The sequence below is a fragment of the Marmota monax genome, unplaced genomic scaffold, assembly GCF_021218885.2.
Source record: "Marmota monax isolate L192 unplaced genomic scaffold, Marmota_monax_Labrador192_F-V1.1 WCK01_AAM20220418_F8-fsc00013, whole genome shotgun sequence".
NCBI lineage: Eukaryota > Metazoa > Chordata > Mammalia > Rodentia > Sciuridae > Marmota > Marmota monax.
The window spans coordinates 8014441-8035868 of NW_026692202.1; the positions used below are offsets into that span (position 1 = coordinate 8014441).

At 31.9% G+C, this 21428-nt stretch overlaps 1 protein-coding gene across 3 annotated transcripts in view; it reads right to left on the bottom strand.

Moving 5' to 3' along the window:
* Grik2 (glutamate ionotropic receptor kainate type subunit 2) overlaps positions 1 to 21428 on the bottom strand; it is a 669837-nt gene that overhangs the window by 443512 nt on the left and 204897 nt on the right. For all 3 annotated transcript variants that reach the window (XM_058575396.1, XM_058575405.1, XM_046430718.2), the window contains 2 exons: positions 11080 to 11247; positions 7123 to 7380 (listed from right to left, as the gene is read on the bottom strand). In XM_058575396.1, coding sequence (XP_058431379.1) covers positions 7123 to 7380; positions 11080 to 11247 — 426 coding nt within the window. The remainder of the gene's footprint in view (positions 1 to 7122; positions 7381 to 11079; positions 11248 to 21428) is intronic.

Below are 21428 nucleotides of genomic sequence, written 5' to 3' on the forward strand. Positions count from 1 at the left end.
AAGCAAGTTTGCATGTAAAGATAATGTGTTAGGTTTTTGTCATGTTGAGTCAGGTGAGTCTGAGATGTTCATATCAAGATGATTGAGGGGTGGCTGGATCTATGAACAGGGAGATCTAGAAAGAGCTGAAGATGTAGATTATTGAGCCTATAGCATATAGGCAGAAGGAGGCAAGAGTCAGATGAAAAGTGATATGGAGAATAAGAAACAGATAAGAAAACAAGAAGTCTTGGAATAAACCCTTGAACAAGAAAACAGAAATGAGTTAAGAGAATGAAGATGGGAATAAATGGCTGAAAACGAGATGACAAGGAGAGAATGATGGCACAGAGTGCAAAGCTGGAAAATTTTACTCTTTCTCAAAGAGGAGAGCAGTCAATACTGTAAGTCACTTCAGAGAAATCATCTGAATACTTTCCTTCCCTCTGTGCTGCCTGGACAGGCAGTGGACAAGAATAAGAACGGCTGGGAAGGAAGCACCCAACAAGATGCTCATGCCAATATATTAAAATCAGGAAAATCTAAATTTAAGAGAACTGTAACTGTCTGAATACCCACATGGCAATTATTCCCATTTTATATAATCTTTTTATCATGAAAAACAGGCAGATATTACTGATGAATGAGGTTTGGCTTAAAAAAAACTCATTATGTTTCTTTCAATCAAGATGTAGATTTATTTCACTCCTGCAGAAATATGGGTTATAGAAATACTATGGATTAGAAATTTATTTTTTCCTTTTAATTTTGGTATATATTTTAAAGATTGAAAACCTTAGAGAAAGAATTAATTTTATGAATACATTTAAAGATGTTAAATACCATATAACCAGAACCTAATAAATAATACTCTAAAAAACATTAGGTCTGTTTAAACAGGAGCAAAGACACCAGGAACTATAACTAACTTTGAAGAAATACTAGTACACTGAGCTATGTAATCAACTATACCCAAATAATTAGGTTTAAGTTGTAATTGCTAATTGTATTTGCACTTGGAATTAGAGAATATAGCACTTGAAGCTTTGTACTTAAAATGTACAACATATAATCATCTTAGATTCAAATTACCCCACTCCCTAAAATAAAACTGAAATTATTTGGCTCTATGTTTTACAATACCCCCCAAAATATTACTTTATTCAAAATTAGTGTCTTCCAGGAATATATATTTTCAAATTAACTTACTCTATTGAATTCCTTTATTTTATCCTACTTAAATGTAGATTCAAGATAAAGTATAATTAATTATTTGCTATTAGTGGACTTTTCATTTTATTAAATCAATCCCAAAAGCACACACAGATGTGTCTAAAACACAGGTATAAATATACTTTACCCAAATTAGTAAACTTTCTAAAAAGGTTACCAGTAAATATTTGAAACATATTTCAAATTTAATGTGTTAAGAACCTGAGTTAACATGTCCTCTTCCAAGTCCCTTTTCTTGCTTTTTCCTTTTTAGGTAAATGTTCCACTAATCAGTATTTAAGAAGACTTTCTGAAGTTGATCACATAGGAGTAAAATCCAGAATCCCATGTTCCTATTATACATCCTTGGCCAAATCACTGCATCTAAATTTTCTTATATTAAAAGGGTGGGTTAATAACAATGACTTTTTCATGGATTATAGTAAAGAATAGATGGCACATAAGATATGGCATTTGTATTTCTGCTAGTTTTAAGCTTCTACTATGTGTGTTCTGTGAGACATTTTATATATTCCATGAATTGTGTCAACAATCCTGTGAAGTACATATTGTCCTCAGCTTTGAAATGCCTCAACTCAGACCGAGCAGTCAAATAACTTGATGAGAATTACACAACACTGACAGGATTTTAATCTAGAATGTTATGACACCAAGAAAGCATGGTAACCACACTACTGCATGCTGGTGGACGTCTCTATGTTTCTTCTGAGTTTCTGGAAAATAATGGATGGGTCCATGTCCACCTTTGAGGCACTCGATCATGGTTTGGAAAGCAGGGTCACATCAACAAACACCACTGATATTTCTATAGCCATGTTGAATCCAGGGTAGGAGAATGGAGCCAGAAAAGGGAGACTAGAAAGTCACAAGCTCTGGATGATCTCTCCTCTGCTATCCTTTTGTAAACTCTCCCTCCTTATATCCCACCTTCCTTGTTTCTGATTCCATCATTACAGAGTGCTTACAATGTCCTAACAAACTGTCCCCCTCAGACATCCTCACAGTTGAACATGCTGTTTCCAGCTGCTTCCTTCTTCTACAGTTGAATCATTTCTACTCATATGCAATAGTAATTTCATAAGGTCATGTTCTCCAAAATTCTCTTCTGTCCTTTCCAGGTAGCTCTAAGCCCTTAGTTTTGTTGTTGTTGTTGTTGTTGTTGTTTGGTACCAGAGTTTGAACCCAGGAGTGCTTGAGACCATTGTGCTACATCCTTACCCCTTCCTTTCTAAAAATGATTTTAGAGCCTTGCCAAGTTACTGAGGCTGGCCTTGAACTCATGCTTCTCCTGCCTCAGCCTCCTGAGCCACTGAGATTACAGATGTGTGCCACTATACCTGGCTAGCCCTTCCTCTCTTGAGCTGCCACAATATTGTTTACTTGACTCCTCTGCACTTACTATGCTATAATCATGCTGTTATCACTTGTCACTCTCTACCACTCACTTAACTCTAATCTCATGAAGACAAAAGTTTTCTCCATGATCTTGTTCCCTCTAAGGTAGCTCCTGTCACACAGAAGAAATTTGATGAATGATTGTTCAAATACATACATGTTTAATTGTAGTTTTATGATTTAGATATGAGGTATCCCTGGAAAGTTTGTATGTGAGACAATGAAATAATTTTCATAAGTGATATCATTAGGTTGTGAGAACTATAACCTAATCAGAGGATTAATCCATTTGATGGATTAATAATTTGCCAGGACTACTAACTATAGGCAGATAGGATATGGCTGGAAGGTCACTGGGAGCATGCCTTTGATACTTACATTTTGTTACTGACTACTGGTGTGCTCCCTTGCCCCCCCTCTCTTTCTCTGCTTCCTGGCTATCATGAATTGAGTAGTTTTCTTCCTCTACACCCTCCTGCCATGATGTTTCTGCCTCATCTGGGTCCCTGAGCTATGGAGTCAGTCCATTATAGACTGAACCTTAAATAACATGAGCTAAAATAACCTTTTCTTCCTTTAAGATGTTCTTGTTAGATATATTGGTCCCAGCACTGCAAAACTAACATATAGTAGAAATTGAATACAAACACATCTCAGTCTAGCTTGCTTATATGATTTTTGAAAGTTATAGAAGCAATTATCTCCACCAGAAAATTATTATTAAATCTATTTATTCAAGGGCAAGTATTTAAAAATCTACCTAATTGAATTTGACTTTGGCAGATTACTTAACTCATTGGCGTTTCCTTGTCTAAACATCTGATATAATAAGATCTTCATGTCTTCATTCCTTAAATATTTATTAAGGCACTTCCATGAGCCAGGCAATATTTTAGCCAATTGTTGATAGACCTGAACAGTGTTAAGGGTTATTCTGCTCACATGTTGCTCTGCTCCAGTGGAAGATATAGCCAAGAAAAGACATCCAGTGTGATATGTGTTCTCATGGGGAGTATCATGGGAGTTACTGTGATACCATGGGATGTATTAGGGGACACCAGTTCCAGAACTGGGAACAGAAATCAGGGAAGCCATTTTTCATGACATTAAAGCCAAATAGTATATATGAGTGTGTAAGTGTAAATGTGTGCATGTGTGCAATTGGTGGCTAGGAGGAACGGGGACAGAATAAGAGCTTTCCGGGTGAACAAAATAGCACTTTTAGCAATTCAAAAAAAGCTTCATTATTCAATTTAAGAGAATTAAGTGGTACATGTACACTCAAATGTTATTGGAGAAGTACAGGGACTAGATAAGTTATCAGGCTTCTTAAAATATTTGGATGTTATTTTTAGAGTAATGAGAAGCTAGTAAAGGAGGAACTGATAAGAATTGCATTTTTAAAAAGTGCAGTGTAGAGGTTAGATTACTGAGATGCAGAATTGAAATGGAGAATCCAATTAGAAGGTTGTTAATCATAATACACAAGAGATGATGCTGATTTTGACCTAAGAAGTGGTAGTGTGTAGAGCAATAAGCAAATAAAAAAGGTACAGAACTGACAACCAACAGAGCTTGATTGTAGAGTCCCAGTAAGGAAGAAATCAGAGAAAATGTTTATTTTTCTGTCTCAGCCTGAGTGATCAGGAGAGCCAGTCATAGGAGGAAACAGGCATGATGGGGTGATAACCTGTTTCCTTTTGTACTCAAGAACTGCTTTGAAGATTAATTGAAATAATTTATGGAACAGGAACTATCCCAAGGCCTAATGCATTTTTTCTCATTTCTGTAGTCTTTTCCATTCCCTTCTTCTCTTTTTCACCATTGTTCCAATCACTTAGTAGCAAAACTGGCAATAGAATCCCAGACTTTTTCTTACCATCTTAGAGTTCTCTGTTAATGAACTACTGATCTATAAACAAAGATGAAACATACTTTAAAGCGAATATTCACAACTTATCCCTGAATCACTTACAAGCTGACAGCTATCCAATTTATTTTTAGTTTATATTTAAAATGAATCATATGTTCCAAAGTGACTGACAGAAACATAGCTTTGTTTCTGAAGCCAATTCCTTTCCATCATTTTTGGACATCATTCAGAGCTATAACAGACTTTCATGGTGTTTAAAAGCATTCATCTATGACAACAACAAATGCTAATTATCATAAAAAATAAATAGCTCCTGTTAACATCAGTTTAAGAATTTCTCCTACTCTTGCACTATATTTCATCTATCATCCCATCTGTTTTCGGGGAGGGAACAAAGACTGGATGAAAGTATAATTATCATGTATCAAAGTGGACAACACAATGAAAGAGAAATGAATATAAATGGGAGGAATAGCATACATAACAAATAAATCTGGAAAAGGAAAAAGGAAAATATAAATAAAATGTTGCATGTGTGTCCTACAGTAAATAATTGATACATAAGTCCTTAACAGAGTCAATATGGTTTATCTTGGTCGGTGGGGGGCTACCCATTTCAGTTCACAGTGCTAGCTATAAACAGATCTCTTCCAAAGTCACCAAATAATAATCACGTTTTCCTGTGAAATTTACAAATTCTTTTTTAAGTTCCATCATTAAAATTCTACCTTGAGAGTTTTAAATATGAAGAAGACAAACATTCAATTTTCATATACTTCTGAACATATTTTAAAGAGACTCTTCTACCTGCCTTAAAGTCAGTTGTATCACATAAAATAATCATGAATACCCAGGTTCTCAAAAGTGCTTTCAATTAAAAGAAACAAATGGTCAGTTACAAATTAAATTTTCTCATTAAGAATAATTATAAAATCATAAATAATGATATGTCTTTAAATGTGAATTAGAAACTCAACAAAGGCAAGGACTTTGCTTCTTTTACCGCATGTAATCATATCTGTAACTCCTTGGCCTGTAGCAGGTACTCAATCAATATTTGTTGAATTAAATGTTGCATGAAATAGAACATTAATAAATATTTTCCCAAGAGAATTTTTAAGCCATACTTATCCTACAAATAATTTTGTAATGACTCTAAATTGGCATTAATATTTAAATAATTGAAGACCTTTGAAATCTCCAAGAATCTACATCACCTTTAAAGCAATGAAAGGAACAAAGCTTCTTTAAAAAGCAACTTACATTATTGTAATAAATTTAATCTGAGGTCAGGATTCCAATAAACATACGCAGCTTTAATTAAATATATATATATATATATATATATATATATATATATATATATATATATATTATTATACACACATGCATGCACACACACACACATTTATATTTCTGTTCAAACTTGTCTATTTCCCAATAAAAACTTTTTAAAAATATCTTCATTTCTCAAGTCCTGTAACCTCCTGTTCTCTTTAAAAAGCTCCTATTTGCCAATTTGTAGTAATCGATATTCTTAACAAATAAACAAATTTTGGAACAGACCTCTGTATCTGCATATGTAAACTAAATGTATTCCTGGCATACTCTTGGGAAGAATTTAAATTAAAATAATTTCAATTTTGTATATTTAAGAAAGTATAGTGAAGGGCCCTAAAATAAAATATTTTATGTTCTAATTTAAAGAATACTAGGTAGAGTATTGAAAAAATAGCATAAAATTTTAGCTATGTTTCTGTCAATCATGTATTGCTCTGTTTTAAGTTCCTTCACCTCTATAACTGCCAACAGATATTAAAAGTTTATTTTTACTGTTTATTTTCTTAAATTTCTCTGCAACTATTTTTTTCAATACTGGTGGATGATATGAACCCAGGACCTCTTGCTTGCTAGACAAGTGCTCTACTGAACTACACCCTCAGCCTAAGACTTGTGTTTAGTTAAAAATTGAAGGTAACCATTCATATATAAAAATATTGACATACATTAAAACAAGAAATTTGCATAACCTCCAGTCAGTAAGTATTCATTAAAATATTCTTTTAAGACACTCAATAAATATCATTTGTACGTTCTAGTCTCTAAATCCCTAAGTGGTGTCTGCACAAGAGTAGTTCCAAAAACTCACAAATATTTCAATGGTTATTATGTTGTTGCCCAGTTGAGAAAGAAATCTCAACAAATTTATTACTTTCCATATGCATTATTTGCATATAAACAGATAAAAAATTGAGGCAAAACTATGAATTTCTTGACAAGTTCACTGATAGCTGCAGGAAATTATCTTCAACCTATTAGAAATATTCTTTGAATAAACATCTCAATATTATATTTCATACTATCTCTATCCTTTGCCCAATTTATGGTTAAAGCTAGTTGATACTTCAAAAAAAGTGCTTAATACACAAACAGAGAAAAAGTCTGTGATTTTGCTGTTATCTGTATACATGAAATTAGGATTGATATCTGGTTCCAAATGTCTTTCCTTTTCTTAACTTAATTTTTAAAAATGAACAAACAAACAAAAACCCACATAAAAACCAAGAACACAGAATTCAGAGTAGGCTACAGAAAATGATATATATTTAAAGCATAGCCCAAAGACTACTGATTTTTCTTACCAGTGCTGTCATCATATACAACTGTGACGGTTTTCCACTTGAAAAACTGCACCAAGTCTAAAATGGCACGGCTGAGCGAAGAGAAGTCTGGGTAGAGGCTGACATAAAAGGAATCTTTGTTGTCTGACACCTGGTGCTTCCAGCGGGTCTGTATGTGGGGAACCCCCAGAGCATTGCAGATGGACTGTACCGCATTTGCTGATGAGCTGTGTGAAGGCCCGAAGATGGCAGCCACCCCAAGAGACAGTTGATCACAGGCTACAGAGGAGATAGAAGTCTGTTAATAAAGAGAGGAGAGATGCCAGTACATCAGCAGATAACACATTATTATTAAAACCCAAAGGTATCATCCTGAATAAAGATTTTTTCTTTAACGTAATATTTACATTTCACTACTTTTGCATTTTATCTGTCTGAACATTTTCAGTTTGTTATAAGAGAATTAATTCACTCAAATGCCTGCAGCTTAATGTTCAAGTAAGTCTACAATTTTGGAAAAGGAGAAAGAAAAGGAATGTCTACACATTTTTAAATTTTCATGTTCATTTTGGAAGACTAATTTTTGTTAGGAAAATGAAAAAAATAGTGTTTCTTCCCCAAATTTCCTGGTCATCCTTTATAATTTAAAATTATTAATGAACAGTCAGCCATTTGGTCCCTCTTCTGACTGAATTAGCTAGGGCAAAATACAGTTAAAGTATAGTCACAGGTCAACTTATGCATACAACCAGTCATACAAAACCTACTATGGCTCTTGGGGATGATTTCATATGACTTTAACTCACTGAGTAGAAGAGCGCCAAAATCATTAGATAAGTATTCATCTTATATACTTTTTGGATACTAAAATGTCTTTTATACTGTTCTAAATTATTTTTTAAAGTTAGTATTTACTCACAGAAAATTTCATTTTTATGAATAATAATTGTAGTAATTAAAAGGCATAAACAAACTAGAGCATATTCAGTTTAGGACTTAAATTTTTATAAGGCACACTGAAGCAAATAGTGAGTTTTTTCCCAGAGTGAATAATTACTAGAATCATGAAAATTATCTTCAAATATTTGAAGAACTGGGGGCTGGAGTTGTAGCTCAGTGGTACAGTGCTTGCCTGGTATGGGTGAGGTACTGGGTTCTATCCGCACCACCACATGAAAATAAATAAATAAAGGTATTGTGTCCATCTACAACTAAAAGTATATATATTTTAAAAATTTTTACTAAAAAAAAAATTAAAAAAAACCTTGAAGACCTAGACTGTGAAATAAGTTTAAGCTTGTGTCATTTAACTGGCAAAGGAGAACCTGGGCATTTAAAAGCTTCTCACAAATTAATATATGTAGTGGGAAATGTCCAGACATGGAAAACTTTGTCCAAGAGGAAATGATATGTCCATTACTGTAAACATTTAAACAGGACTGAGGAGTTCTATTGGGATTTAAACTAAAATCAGATATTCAGACACAATTCTTCCAAAATGGATTGTAATTCTACTGTGTGAACTTTTCTGACATTTTCTTTCAGAATTTTCTACAAAAAATGTAGAATGTGATGAATGAATTCATAATCATCAAGGCATGCAATAATAAAGTCTTAGTTGGAAAAACATTTGCTTGAACTCTCTTCAAAATTCCATTATGATCTAAACACATTGATTTTGAATAGATTCTTCCTTTCTACATAATGAATAGAATTCTGAATTCATAGAAAATCTGGAGCCTAAAAAAATCTCAACTTGGGATTTCTCAACATGGGATTTTAAATTAATGTACATTGAGAACAAACAATCTTCCTTCACTCATTTTTTTTTTTTTAGAAAAATCACAAGCTATGAAAAGCTAAACATTTTATGAGTATTTAGTGTATTCATGTGTCTAACATAAAATTATCAATTGTCAGAGGAGTCATTTAAAAATAATATATGATTCAAATAATGAATCAAGTTCTAATACATAAGTATATTCATTAACTCAGCAAAACAATGTTTTCCTAATAGAAATACAGGAGAAAAAAAGCCAGTGAAAAATGTCAAAATTTAAATCTAATTTCTTATTATTTTCTTGTCTTAAAATTAACTTTTTAAAACATTCAAATTAATTAAACTATTTTATAATCAATCATTAATGTCATTATCAATGTGTATTTTTATTAAGCCCCTAGGAGGTTCAAAGCTATGGTAACTCTTCCCTTATATTATCCTTTTACCTATGTGTATTTTCTAACCAGCAACAGTTTAACAAAAAAGAGCTTCACAAGATAAAGCTCAAACCTGCAGTCACACTTTTAACATCTAACAAAGAAAGTTACTCACACACTTTTTTTGAGCTTTTCCTGATTTTAGGCCAATGTCAACTAATAGATTTGATTCCCTATGAGTTTTTAAGAATTTTAAATTTATTATAAGGGTTTGGAAAACAAACGACTGGCATTTAATATATTGCTAGGACATTCCCAGCATAGTATCTTGTTTTCTGTCAGAACATTCTAGCCTATGTTTTTACATTGTTCCTGCAAAGTCATCATTAAGAAATCTATTAATATTTTATTTATACTGCACTCATTCCATGTTCTTTGGTCTGAATGCTTTCATTAGAGGCAAAGCTTCTTCTTCCTAATGAAAATAATCATGAACTATGCCACTAATCAAATGCACTTGTCTTGCAGTTAATGACTTACTTTGCAATTATGATGACAAATGTAGCATTTTGCAGTAAACTTTAACCTTTTTTCAGCTTTCCAAACCTTTCACTACCCTGACATGGTTCTGAAATGTGGAACTTATTTGTATTCATAAAGATATGAATTCAAAGGGCAGGGAGAATATGGCTTTGATAAACAGAAGTTAGCTGCTGGGGGAAAAGAAGACTTTCATCTTGAGCAATGTTGTACCTTATCAGCTGCCATTCATATTAATAAGCTTAGAAGAAATCTGCACCAACTTAGAATTATAAATAATTATGTACATTTCCATTAACAAAAGGCAGCTAGTAAAATAATATTAGCATCACAGAAAAGAAAACATTGTTTAAAAGTATGAAGTGCAAACAAATGCTTTGTATGCCTGCTCCTTTGAAAAATCTATGTCATGGAAGTTAATTTCTATTACATGATTTTTAACTATGGAAAAGACAAGACCCCAAGTATAACATCACCTACATGTTAGAAAAGATTACTTACATGAAATTATGGAAATATCTATCAAACACATTTACAAATAAGACTGCCATTTTGCTAAAATAATACTTTGATAATATTTCCATTATCTTTCTTCACATCTGAATGTTAAATTCATATTCACAAAATGAATGGTTTACTACTCTTGTCATTTCAAATATTTTATAAAATAATAATACATAAAATACATAAAGTATTCTAATTATTCCATTATATAATTTTTATATCAATTATCATTTAGTTTCAGTTGGAAGAAGAAACACTGAGTGATCAAAAATAAGCATAGAGAATACATAAAATAATTATAGTTCAAAATTTTCAAATAAAATTGGACTGATTTTTTGAAGTTACTTGAAACCACAATACTTTCAAGGTAGTCAATAAATTGATACCAAAGTGATAATACAAAAGTATTGACAGGTAATAAAAATGAAAATGTAACAGTGGATTTCAAAACTTCGTGAAATACACTGATACATGTATCTTATTTTAATGGGTTTTTAAAAATAGGTATAATTTACTAAACAGGCAAAAGGATCAATTGGGATAAAAACAATTTGACTATCACAGATTTAATTGCATTGATTTATAAGCAGATTTATTCTAAAATGTGATTATATCACCTTCCCCTCCCTGATAAAATTTTTGTGCATTTAGAAAAGGAAACTTTATATGCAAATGTTCTTAACAGCTTATTAACTACATGAGGGTTTTAAGAAATCTCTTAAGAATACCTGGAAATTTGAATTCCAGAAAACAAGATGCTAAATATCAATCAATTACCTTTCTTGGATGCTTCAAAACTGTCATATAGATTGATCTTCTGGGTGTCATAGGTTAGGGTGGTATTGGGCAACAAGGTCCTATTTCTGTTGATTGTGTTCACAGCAAATCTGAACGCGAGTTCCTCAGCTCCCATTGGGCCAGATTCCACATATTCAAAAATACCACCTGGCAAAACAAAAGAGAATAAGCACATGGGTCTTAGAATATAGAGAAAATCTCAGAAGTTTTCTATATTTTAAGCTTATATATGCACATCTGAGTGTCTGCATGTGTGTTTGTATGATTTGTTTAAGTGCACAGGGTTTGTACTTACTTTTTCTATGAATTGTATAGATAGATATACCCTTTAAAATAAATTCATACTGGCAAAAACTGCCTTGTTGTGCTGACAAAATTTAATACTATTTAAATAGGATATGTCTCCTCTGTCTTTGGCAATAACTTATTTTAGAGCTGATAGATACACAAGGTATATCATAGATAGACAGATTTTTTTTCCTTAAATAATGAAAATTAATCCCCAAATTTTGCACACTGTTCCAGAATTATCAATGCCGCACGTGTGTGTGTGTGTGTGTGTGTGTGTGTGTATGAGATAAAGCTAAGCAATGGAAAAATTGAATTCAAGTTATCTCCATTAATTCAGAAGTCAGAATTCTTTAGTTCAACTTTTATGATATTTATTTTGTTTTGATTAAAGCCCAAAACTTTTGCAAATCCCAGCATCTTATCTGACATATGAGAAAAGATAACCAAGTATCATTTCTTTATTTGTTTTCTCTAAGTCTCTTTTCAGAGGACACATGGCATTAATGCAGATCCCTTAATCAACAAAAAGCACTGTAACATAAATTTTCGTCATAAAATGTAATTTTAAGACATGTGCCTTTAACCTGGCACCTTCCCAACTGTGCCTTAGCAAAGTTTCCTCATTCTTGTCCCTGTCTTCTTCCTCTCTGATATTACTCTTCTGCTGGAAGATTCCTGCTACCAAACTTTGCCTTGGCAGAATCTCTTTTATATTGTTGGTATGGTGAATAAGATGAAAAGGGAAATGCCTGATATTTTTTTCCAAATTGTCATTGAAGAATTAGTACTGTAAAATTAAAAAGCCTTTATCTTTCCCTCTTTTAAATTTCACACCATGTACTCATAGCACAATCATTCACAAACTACATCCCTTTGAATAAGGCAGTTTCACAATTAGAAATCCATGCATTATCAAATGTATTTTCATACAGGAATGCCAGGTGACAATAATACTGGTAACTATCTATTCAAATTTAACATTCAGATTTAACAAAAAGTCATGGTATCTTTGCAATTCCTCTGAGAGCAATTAGAACTTAAAAGGACCACAGGGATGGGGCTGGGGTTGTGGCTCAGGGGTAGAGTGCTCATCTAGTGTTCGAGGTGCTGGGTTCAAACCTCAGCACCACATAAAAATAAGTAAATAGAATGAAGGTATTATGTCCAACTACAACTAAAAAGTAAATATTTTAAAAAAAGAACCACAGGGATAAAAAAAAATTGTTGTTAGAAAGAATATGATATTTTTTTACTTAGTACCAAATTAGTTTGCAATATTTTTCTTATTTGGGATTTTAACTGAATTGATGGTATAGTTAGTATAGAAACAGACTTATTGTAAGATAGTAACCTGAATATCTTTAAAATTATTGGTGACTTATGCAGAAGGACTTGAGTATCTACATCTCCAATGGGTAATCAGAACTAAATTATATGTCTTGTATAATGGAAGACAATAGAGGTATAGGAATGGGTTTTAGAGGCAGACTAGATTTACATTCTGGGTCTGCCACTTGCCACTGGTGTAAATTTGTACAAATGCTTAAACCTAGTTTGAACTAATTCATCTTTTCTAAAAAGGATGATAAGGGAGTCAACTACACAGAATTGTTGTAAAAATGAAATATTGGCTAATATGAAGTTCTTAGAAGAGTGACTGCCATAGGGCAAGCACTCAATATGAATGTAAAATTTCATCAAATCTTCAAAGAAATCCCAAGTAGAAGTATTTTACAAGAACAAAAATATCAGCCAACAAGTGAAGGAGCCAGGATTGTAATCTGTCCATGTCTCATTCCAAATATTGCCTATTCCACAAGAAACCAGCAGGTTTCTTTAAATATTTATTCAGGAATAATATACAGAATTTATTAAAATGTAAGACACAGTGACTTAAATAATATAATGATATTAGAAATGTAAGATCTTATATATAGAACAGAAAAAAATTATAAAGTACCTGAATAGTTAATTATGAATAAGAAGTCACCTACACATATCTGAATCTGAAGTAGTTTATTCCTGGAAAAATAAAATTTAAAAACTGAATCTTCTACTAACCTCAATTCAGAATTGTAATTTCTATTTGATATAAATATAAGATCGAGAATTAGTCAATATTTGATGATAATATGTTGAAACTTGCTTATCTTGTACTTATCTTCAAAATAAATACTATAGATTCAACATATTTATCACTGCTTTGAATATTTAAATAAATCTTTGAAATTCAGAATAACTAGTTTTCTACCTTAATTAAATAAATTTAATAATTTTTATTGATTCAAAGCCAGAATCTAATACTTTGCTCATAAAACCCCCCCAAAAATCCAGATAATGCAGACTTCATAAGCAAAATATCATCCATAAAACCATCTAACATTATTAAGAGAGAAACTGAATAACTCAGCACCTCTGACATGTGCAGAGCAGGTATTGTAAGAAAGGATAAAAAAATATTTTATATAAAGGAATTGCTTTCCAGAAAAAAGTAGAAGGGAAGCCACCAACACACAAGGAGAGAAGAAACCTTTTCACATCCTGTTGAAAATTTTGGAAAGTTTTAATAACATCTAACCATTAATTGGGCAAAGAAGAAAAAAAGTATAAACACCATACTAGATGTTATAAAGACACTTGGAAGATTATCATTAATTATTCTTTCTTTTAAAAAGATTTCTAGGAACAAAGAGAAACAACGATATTGCATTAAGATAAAAATCACAAATTGATAGTGACTGTTATATTTAAGAGGAGGATGGAAAAGAAGTTACACTGTCAAAGAAAAAAAATGTCTGTAATATCCACTCTTCATTAATATTTATCTTCTTTTCATTAAAAAGAGAAGGGACCAAAATATCTTTTGTTTTTATTTAATTATATAGATTTTTTTCCCCACTGTGGATTATTGAAGGTCTTTATTAAGGAAGATTTGTGAGCCAAAATTCCTCCATAGTTTTGAAATCCCAAGTATAATAATAAGGAGAAAATCATTTAATAGTTTTCCATTCTGAGGTCTTTTGCCAGAGAAGGAAAAAGAACTGATATCATGCCCTATTTGTAGTCCCAAGATTTTTGAAAGATGTATCAATATCAGAAAAATTAATGAATCACTACCGTCACCTTCTGAAATGTTTGTTTATGTTATGTATTTGTTTATGTTTATGTTAAGGCACCCAAGCTGTTCCTTAACCTCCATGGTCTGTTGAGAATTACAGGGTCCTAGGGTCCTGTCTTGTGAAACCCTAATTCCTTTTTTTCTCTTGTGCTGTTAAGAGTAATCAACTGTATGTTTGAAGAAAATACCTAAATATACTGTTTCCAGTCTTCTATAAACTTCTGTTAGAGAGAAATGAAGATGCATGGGTTTAGAACATAAATTTCTTTATGAAGTTTCAGTGGGTGATATGTAAAAATTAAACAAATATGTACAAAATCAAATATACCATATTTGATGCCAAAATGCTCAACAAGTAGTTACAATATGCACTATGTCTAACACAACATTAACTGTGGTTTGAATGATAGTTCTTTGATTGATTATAATTTTCTTCTTTTTGTTTGCACATTTTAATTAGCTGAAAATAATTATATTTTCATCTTGTTATTTTTAAAAAATGAATATGTTTTAAAATGAAACTAGAATATTAAGAAATAGAAGAGAATAGGAGAGTTTGTAAAGAAGAATATAAAAATCTCAGGGTATTTGGTCATTTGTTCCTTTTATGATAGGAAAGATTTAACATGTTTATATGTAGGGTAAAAGAACCAATCAGAAAGAAAAGGGAACAGATAGAAAAAGAGAGAGAGAGTTATCAGTGTTGTAGCCAGGTGACTCAGTAGCAAGGGGGGATACAAGCCCAAGTTGAGGGAAATATGCAGAACCTTAGGGAGGAAGACACCTTATTCTCTTTAGCAGGAGGCCATTCCCTGTAATTTCCATATGCAGAGATGGTCATGGAAGTGAGGGAATATATATTTTATGTATTTTCTTTATGAAGTAGGACATAAGGTCTATTAATGTTATTTTTCTGAAGAAGGAACCAGCTGCTTTTATACTGAAAGTATTCGTTCAGTTTTAAAATTGCTAATAAAAAACTAAAAAGCAAAGCATTTTTATTCTACCTGTTCATGAACCTGCAAAAGAATAACTGTTCACAACTTTGAACCAGGCTTTATCTCTTTATAAAACTTGAAAGTTAATATTCATTTTTTGCTAGGTATCTAATATTAAAAAAAAATCTTTGCCTCCAGACTCACTCATTTTATTATGAAATGTCAGAGCTCTGTGTAGCATTTCATAAGCATGCAATCAATAAAAAAGAGAATCAGTACTCTACAGAGTTCACAAATCATGTTTGATAGATAAAATACATCCCATGGTAATAAAAATATATAAACTATAAGATCTTAAAGCAGCATCTTAGTAATCTGTAATTATATGCTCTCCCTAGATTTATACTAATACAAGTAATTTTCAAATTTGTAGTTTTCAAATTCAATATTCTCTCTAGGATACAAGCAAAATGTGCCACTTTCTAATACTTATTTTTAGATTTTTCACATTTAAGAATTCACCTAATTGTTCTCACAGTTTTATATTATTTGGTTGATTGGTTTGTTTCTTTGAATTCAGAAAAGGCTGTCACATCTCACATAACCTTTATATCAAACAATAAAATGCCTGCAGTTCTTTTTCCAAGCTTACATTAAAAGTTAATAGACCTCATCATTCTATCATAGGCATATTAAAGGAAGGATGGAAACAGAAGGGAATGCCCTTCTTTCTCATAAAATAGTTGCCCCATTTTATTTTGTAAGTGCAGAAGACAAAATGGTAAGGGATCCTGAGTTTATGTGGAACATGCCAACACTGAAAATTTTCCCATCACATTCTCTGACTCACAAAAGAACATCATTACTCAGAATTTGAAATAAAAGATTTATTAGTGAACTTCTGAAACCTAGCCAATGCTTTTCTCATTTAGATCAATTTTAACTACTACGGAGGATTGTATGACTCATAAACCTATGATGGATTGCCAACCAATGTTACATCTAACCTCTGAGACTGTTTAAATAGGTTCTATCCTAAAGTGGGTACAGTGTTTTAAAGACTTTTAACTTTAATAAAATAATTGATATTCTGAATGACAAATCATCTATTACTTTCCTGGAAGATATGCTGGTTTTCTCAATCAACAGATGTACTAAACTTATTTTCTATTTAAACACATTAGCAAAGGTGCTATCCCCATTCTTAATTTTATAAAAAAAATCATCATTCAAAGGATAAAATCATCAAGCTTCTTTAATTTTGATATAATATAATGCCAAGGTCATTTTTCAATGCCCTGGATATTAAATGACATATAAGAAGTATTCTTTTTCTTCCTGGGCAAACTCATGATACAGTCCTTATGTTAGAAAGTGTACTTCTTAGGAAATCTATACTAAAGTGTTCAGGTGTAAAGTGTCATAAATGTAGATATGGAATAATGTTAACAATTGTCTAATTGAGTTGGTATGTGTATTATACTATTATTTAAATTTTCTGAATGATTAAGTAATTTCATAGTAAAGGTTTGGGGCAGGAAACAAAAGGAAGAAATAAAATTCCTTATTTATTTTGTTATTATGACATGTTTTTGAAAGATCTTTCAAAAAGATCATTAAATTAATATGAAAGTATTTGTATGTACTATGTACTAAAATTGTACTGTTACTCAAGTGTAAAGGACAGAGGAATCCAACAAACATACAATCAATAAATCATCTGATGGGTAGTCATCTGATCTACCCATTTGTTGAATGGTCTTTCCTCCACCACTACAAATCCACCATTCAGGAATGGTAAACTGAATGCCCTCAGAAATCTGCTACCTCTCTGAAGAGCAATAGCACAAAAGTCTCCCATATATTAATTCATCATCTGTTTTCCTGTAGTTCCTACTCATTTTATCTATTTAGGATACCCAACTTTCACATAATGGTCTACAGAATTTGAAAACAGATTCTCTTCCAATTGTTATTGAGTTCTTTCATATAGATCAAAACTTTATATCTTCTGGCTATTGCATGGCTATTGCTGATTTTTTAATTTTTCTAGTTATTTTTTCTTGAACCCACTTCAACTCAATGTTATAATCCAAGTGCCCCAAGTAAAGCAAAATTATAATAGAGCTCTTAGCTATCTAAGTTAGTTATACATAAAATGAATTGAAGGGCATTTTTAAGAGTACAATGTCTGCTAATTCATCTTAAGCATATTGTTGAAAAATGTTATGAATCTTATGAACTGTTTTCTTTTTCTCATTTTTACACTTGCCTCTGACAAATATATTTATAATTGATCTAATTTTCTAATTAATACCATTCAAATTCTGATATCTATCATCAATTATTAATATTAATTTGTTTTATCTAAAGTATCAGAGCAAGGTACTAAAACTTCAATAATATAAAACATGCTTTCTTTTCTCTCTACTTTTAAATCTTATTTATTTTGTTTCCATGTCCAAATCAGTGATAAAAGTGATGAGCAAGAAAGAGTTAAAGATAAAACTTCAGATCATAATAACATGGATGGTCCCATTTTTTTAAACTAGCTAATGATCTACTTAATTATTCCAGGTAATGATTCACAAGTATCCACCATTTCCACAGGATAATCACTGTAAAATTGTTTATATATGTGACTAAATCCAAATGCACTATATCTTCCACACCACAGTAATGCATCTCCACTGAATTTTCACAAATAATAACACTTAGTATAAATTTTTGTCACTGCATCCAAGGTAGCATTTGTCAAATGTAACTTTGACTTTGTCATTCAACTTTTTAAAATCTTCCAGTGACTGCCTGATTATTAAGCTCAGTGCTATTTGCAAGGTTCTTCATAATCCATCATCTACCTCCCTCTCCAGACTCCATTTTTGTTGTTGTTGTTGTTGGTGGTGGTGGTGGTGGTGGTGGTGGTGGAGATGATTGAACTCAGGAGCACTCAGCCACTGAGCCACATCCCCACTCCTATTTTGTGTTTTTTATTTAGAGACAGTGTCTCAATGAGTTGCTTAGTGCCTTGTTTTTGCTGAGGCTGGCTTTGAACTCCTGATCCTCCTGCCTCTACCTCCAGAGCTGCTGGGATTACAGGCATGTGCCACCTTTTCTCCAGAATCTTTTCTTACTGCTGTCTCTTACTTAATCCTATAACCACATTGAACCACCTAGCTTCCCTGAATGAATCAAAATCAAATGCTACTCTTCCTTTCCATATGGTAGTCCTCTGCCCAGGAATCCAGTCTTTACCTACTTACACACACACACACACACACACGCACACATTATCACATACATCTGTAACTTTCTGCTAACACATTATGAGCTTTGGAGACAGTCACCTTCTCTGAGTAAATATTCCACAGTAACCCCAACCCCAATCTGATTATGTTTTGTTATTTTTTTAAAATTTCCATGGTTCTAAATTCATTTGAAGTATAATTCATATTCCTGAAATCTGAAATCTAAGAAAGTTAAATTAATATGTAACATGTTTAAGCCTGGCTCACTCCACTTGGAGGACAAAAGCTTCTAAAGGACATTTTGAGAACATAGTTTATGCCAGGCATTGTTTTAAATAATTTGGAAACATTAATAGAATGTAATCAAGAATTTTATTTAATTTTCATTTTCTCTCTTCAATATACTTCCATGGTTATAATATTTTATGTATTGTATATTTTAAGTCTGAATATAACAGTGATATTTAAATCACCCAAAATATTAAATCTAAGACTTTCTTCCTTTATGCTCCACAGCCCCATAAGATAGTTTCTTTGGCAAAACTATCAGGTTTACTAAATCTGTCATGTTCTGCTTTAACAAGACTTTGGATCAGGTCCAGCATCTTGAATATCTTGCCTAAGATCAGTTATATGGTCAGTAAAATGTTGGATATGAGATTAGAACACTAGAGACTTCAAGCCAAATTTCATCTTTTAATCACAATATTGTGCAGATTCCTGCAGGGGATTATTGCCACTTTTTAACCTTAACTTCTGGTTGCTTTCTCAACAGCTTGTTTCTTTCTAAATGGTAAATATATCCAAGTCCTTAAAACAAATTCCTAGAGTTTTATATCCACAAGAAGTATGACCACAAGATTCTGAAACCGATTTCGTTTGAGTTTGGTGGATGCCATCTTAATTACTTAGGTATATGCAAAAACAAACCAAAGGAAAAAAAAAAAAAAACATATTCACATGGACCCCAATGACTGTCACAGCATGAAAAAACTAATAGGTCATAGCTTCCCAAAATATTATTGGTTATGAAACTCATAGTTTAAAGTAGGACTTTTCTAGGAGAGGAATTGTGACTGATCTCTGCCTCACTCTGCAATATGGCTCCCATTCTCCCATTTGCCTTTATTTCCCTTGGGCGGTGAAGCAACAGATATTCCTAATTTAATACAAGGACTGGCCTTTCTGTTTCTAGTGTCAAACATCTTCTTCATTATAAGGTTACTAAGTTAAATCCCATCAAATTATGCAAACTAGCACCTTTACCAACATTTCAGGTAAAATAAAATAAAAACTATTCAAATATATGACCAAAGAAAATTTTTATCTCCAGAATGTCCTAGAATATTTATAGTGCCCACACTCTTCAGTTATTCACCTATATAAAACATTAAATCTACTCTTGTATGCTTCTTTCTACCTCTATCATATTTTATTCTATTCTAATTTGTACTAGAATTTGAAAAAAAGAAAGCTATATAGTCCACAATGGAGACTTTGAGTTAGAAGGTCAACTAATCAAGTGACAGGAAATAGTGAAATAGTCCCATTAGAAAAATATTGATTGTTCACTAGCATGTAAATGTGCTTTCTGATTTTACATACAAACATGCTTTTAACTTTACAACTTCCTACTGTTTCCAACAGATTTTTCAGTAGTGAATGAAATAGGTGCAATTGTTTTGTTTGTTTGTTTTTGTTTTCTACAGATGGACCCTCAAAATTCTATGGAAAATCTTGGAGTTACACATTCAAATAATAATTTTAAAATAGATGCACTACATACTGAGAGGAAAATTGAAAAGTGGCTACTTAAACGTTTGCAATTTAAGACCTAAAAGGAATGCATACTGATGGGATAGGCAGATGCCTGAATAGTATCAAGACACAAATAGAACTGATCAAACAGAGATAACAAGCAAGATAGTCACATGAATAAACACTACATAAACTGTATAAATAAAGCCAACTATTTAAAGGCCAACAGCTCACACTTTAATTATGCCAATTTTTAAAAAACTAGGTCAACTAAATGGAAAGAAAAGGCAAACCATGATTGGATGAGCAAGCCCTTTGCTATCCAGATCTCCATTTTCTTTTCTGCAAACTGAAGGGATCAGGTGACGTGACTATGAAGATCAGAGATTTAGACAACTTTCATGATTCTAAGATTTCTGAAAAACTGCAGAGTAAGTTAGGAAAGAACATTGTTTCTTTAGAAATTTAGGAAGAATCTCTTGTAAATTTGGCAAACTCCATAACACTCTTTCATTTGCAAATTGTATATCGATTTGAGAAACCATGTATCAAATTATCACTGAATTTAATCAATAAAATATCTATATATATGTGTTTTGAGTCTGTGATGGGTATTTAGATGTTATGAAGCTAAGTTAAAGGCATTAAAATAAACATTCTTGAAATTTAATACAAAAATAGTAATTTAAAAAACAGCAAATTGATATTTTACAAAATAGAAATTAGCATAGTAGTAACAGTGTCATGTATGCAGCAACCTAAATATGAAGTTTGATTTTACATTTGAAACAATTTACATTATTTATATGATTACAACTTTGATACAGGTCTTTCATATCCCCTTACATATTGATTTTGCACATTTAAAAATATTTTCTTTATGCTATTAGTTGGAATATTTACCATTATATTTGAGCCATATTTGTTTGCATGATTATTTTGTTTTAAATGAAGTGAGAAAGAAGAATTCAAAAC